Genomic DNA, 2529 nt, shown 5'->3' with positions numbered 1-2529 from the left:
GCCATGCGGCGCTCAGAGAAAGAGCCGGGGCAGGCTGCCAATGAGCAATTTCAATCACGCACTGGCTGCAAAGCCCCAGCTCCAGCCAGGGACCTGGGAAAGATCATTCACTCTTCCCTCCCAGCCTGGGACACACAGGGGCCCCTCAGGCTTCAGGACCTGGGCCTGTCATGCCAAGGCCAGTCTAGTGCGTGCACAAAACACCCGAGTCTCTCACCATCTCCAAGCCGCCGTCAAGCCCCGCCAGGGAGGCACCGCGTGAAGAGCAGTAGCTCTGGCTGGCGGTCCAATTCCTCTCATCCTCGGAGAAGAAGTAGCATTGTCTTTGGTAGCCAACCCAGCCATCCGGACATGATGGGACGTCCGTGTAATCCAAACACGGCCTAGTGGTTCTGACTGAAACGGGGAACATAACACAGGGTAAGAAGCTGTCCCCTCCTCATCTCTGTATCCAAGGGGAACACGTAGAATAATCCCCTTAGACCAAGGCCTCAGAGAATCCCCTAAGCAACTCTGGCAATTGCTTGGATGCAGTGGTGGGCCGTGACGTTTTCAGTAAGGCAATTCCACACTCGCATGCAGGACATGATCTCACCTTCCAAACACTTAACAAATGGGGGGGGGGGAAGGGGGCGCCGAAGATGCTCCTCGCTTGGGACGCCATTAGGTCTAGGGCCAGCCCTGGTCCAGCCCCCTTCGCATTTTTCAACCAGCATTAAAAAAGAAGTAGGAGGCAACTACAGGAGCGAAGACCCGGGAAGCCGTTTGGCTAAGCTTTCCCTAGTGGCTGCAGCGCTAAGCTGGCTCCCCCAAACCTCGCAAGGACATCAGCTCCAGGCCCTGGAAATGTGCGCTCGAGCCAGCTCCAGATCCGAACAGAAAACACAGAGAGTGAATCCATAAGAGCTGCGCGCTCACCTGCCAGGGTAGCTGTGGTCGCGATTAAACCCGAGAGGACGAGGAAAACTGTGACTGCTGCGACGACTGTAAATGTTCTAGTTTTCCTGAATCTGTAACCTGAAAGAGACCGACATATTAACACTCCTGGGGCTGCTGCGGGGGGGAGGAATCTGAGTTATTTATTTACCGTGGGAGTCAGAGGACAGTTTGACACCCCTAGTCAAGCTGCAGGGTAGATCAGAATCCGGAGCTATCTTTGATCCGCCCTGCTGTGAATATGGGGTCACGAATTTCCTCCCGGGGTTTTCGACAGCCCTGATCACTGCAGTGACTCAGTGGGAGATTTAAACAAGTGCCGCTTAGAGACCTGCATGGAACAGGCCAACCTGCTCCCTGCAAAGCCACGCTTTTGCTTTCGTGTCTCAGCAAAACAAACTGGGCTGTTCGGCCCTGAACCAGAGGGGGCAAGTACCAGGGCCATGGTCCCAAGCAGGGGTGCAGTTGTCAGGCCCACAAAATGCCCCTGTACCCCCGTTACACTACACAGCCATAAGCGCCCGGTTGCAGGGAAAATTTTAGCTGTAGCTGCAAAGCAAGCGGCGGTGCTCACAGGACGCCGACAGGGTGATCAGATCCCTGCTGCATTCGCAGACAGGCGTTTGGGCTGCTGCACCCATGGAAAATATGGCTTCATCTGCATAAGCCGCAGTGTTTCTCCCAGGCAGAGGGGCTCCACCTACCTGGTTCCTTTCCTCGCTCTTGGTCTCCATTGCTATTAAGGGACACGTCCAGCTGTGGCTCTTTCCAGGTATCATGGCCATTCCACATCTGTCTTTCTGTGTCATGCTCTATCAAAAAAAAGAAATCACAATTCTGCTTGAACCTGCTAGTCACGGTAACAATGAAGGTGATGTAACTGAATGATTAGAGGAAAATCTTCTCTCTGGTGTGTTTCCTTTGTGCATTGGACAGCAGCTCGTGTTGTTATTATTTGGTATCAGCATTACAATAATGCCCAGGGCCCCTTTATGCTTCACGTTCCACACACAAATAACAAAAAGCTGTTCTCTGCCCCAAAGAGCTTACAGTCTAAAGGCCGGTCTACACTTAAAATACTGCGTCGGCGCAGCTGCGCTACTGTAGTGCTTTAATGAAGACGCTCTAAGCCAGTGGTTCTCAAGCAGGGGTACACGTACCCTTGGGGGCACACAGGGGTCTTCCAGGGTGTACCTCAACTCATCTAGATCAGTAAAAACAACAAGGAGTCCTGTGGCACCTTAAAGCCTAACAAATTTATTTAGGCATGAGCTTTCGTGGGCTGGAGCCCACTTTGTCAGATACATGAAGTGGAAGGTTCAGTTTGGCAGATATACACATGCAAAGATGGGTGTGTACATTACTATGCGGAGGACCAGTGCTAGCAAGGTCAATTCAATCAGGGTGGATGTGGCCCACTCCTAACAGTAGATGAGATGGTGTGAATACCGAAGGAGGGAAAATTACATTTTGAAGTGAGCCAGCCACTCCCAGTCTCTATTCAGACCCAGTCTGACAGTGTCAAGTTTTCATATGAATTCCAGCTCTGCAGTTTCACGCTGAAGTCTGGTTTTGAAGTTTTTTTTGTTGAAG

At 52.0% G+C, this 2529-nt stretch overlaps 1 protein-coding gene across 1 annotated transcript; it reads right to left on the bottom strand.

Annotated features, from left to right (window-relative positions):
• Positions 1-217: 217 nt before the first annotated feature.
• Positions 218-1728, bottom strand: LOC112118296 (C-type lectin domain family 2 member D-like; the record flags this gene model as incomplete). The annotated part of the gene is made up of 3 exons (XM_026662728.1): positions 1641-1728; positions 919-1017; positions 218-396 (listed from the first exon to the last, which is right to left on the bottom strand). Coding segments are annotated over exons 1-3 (366 nt in total), but the record flags the coding sequence as incomplete, so codon positions are not given.
• Between the last annotated feature and the right edge of the window lie 801 nt (positions 1729-2529).

Source organism: Terrapene carolina, unplaced genomic scaffold (genome assembly GCF_002925995.2).
Source record: "Terrapene carolina triunguis isolate 2854851 unplaced genomic scaffold, T_m_triunguis-2.0 Scaffold29902, whole genome shotgun sequence".
NCBI lineage: Eukaryota > Metazoa > Chordata > Testudines > Emydidae > Terrapene > Terrapene triunguis.
Note: the sequence above shows the minus strand (reverse complement) of the source record. Positions and strands in the feature narration are given on the sequence as shown.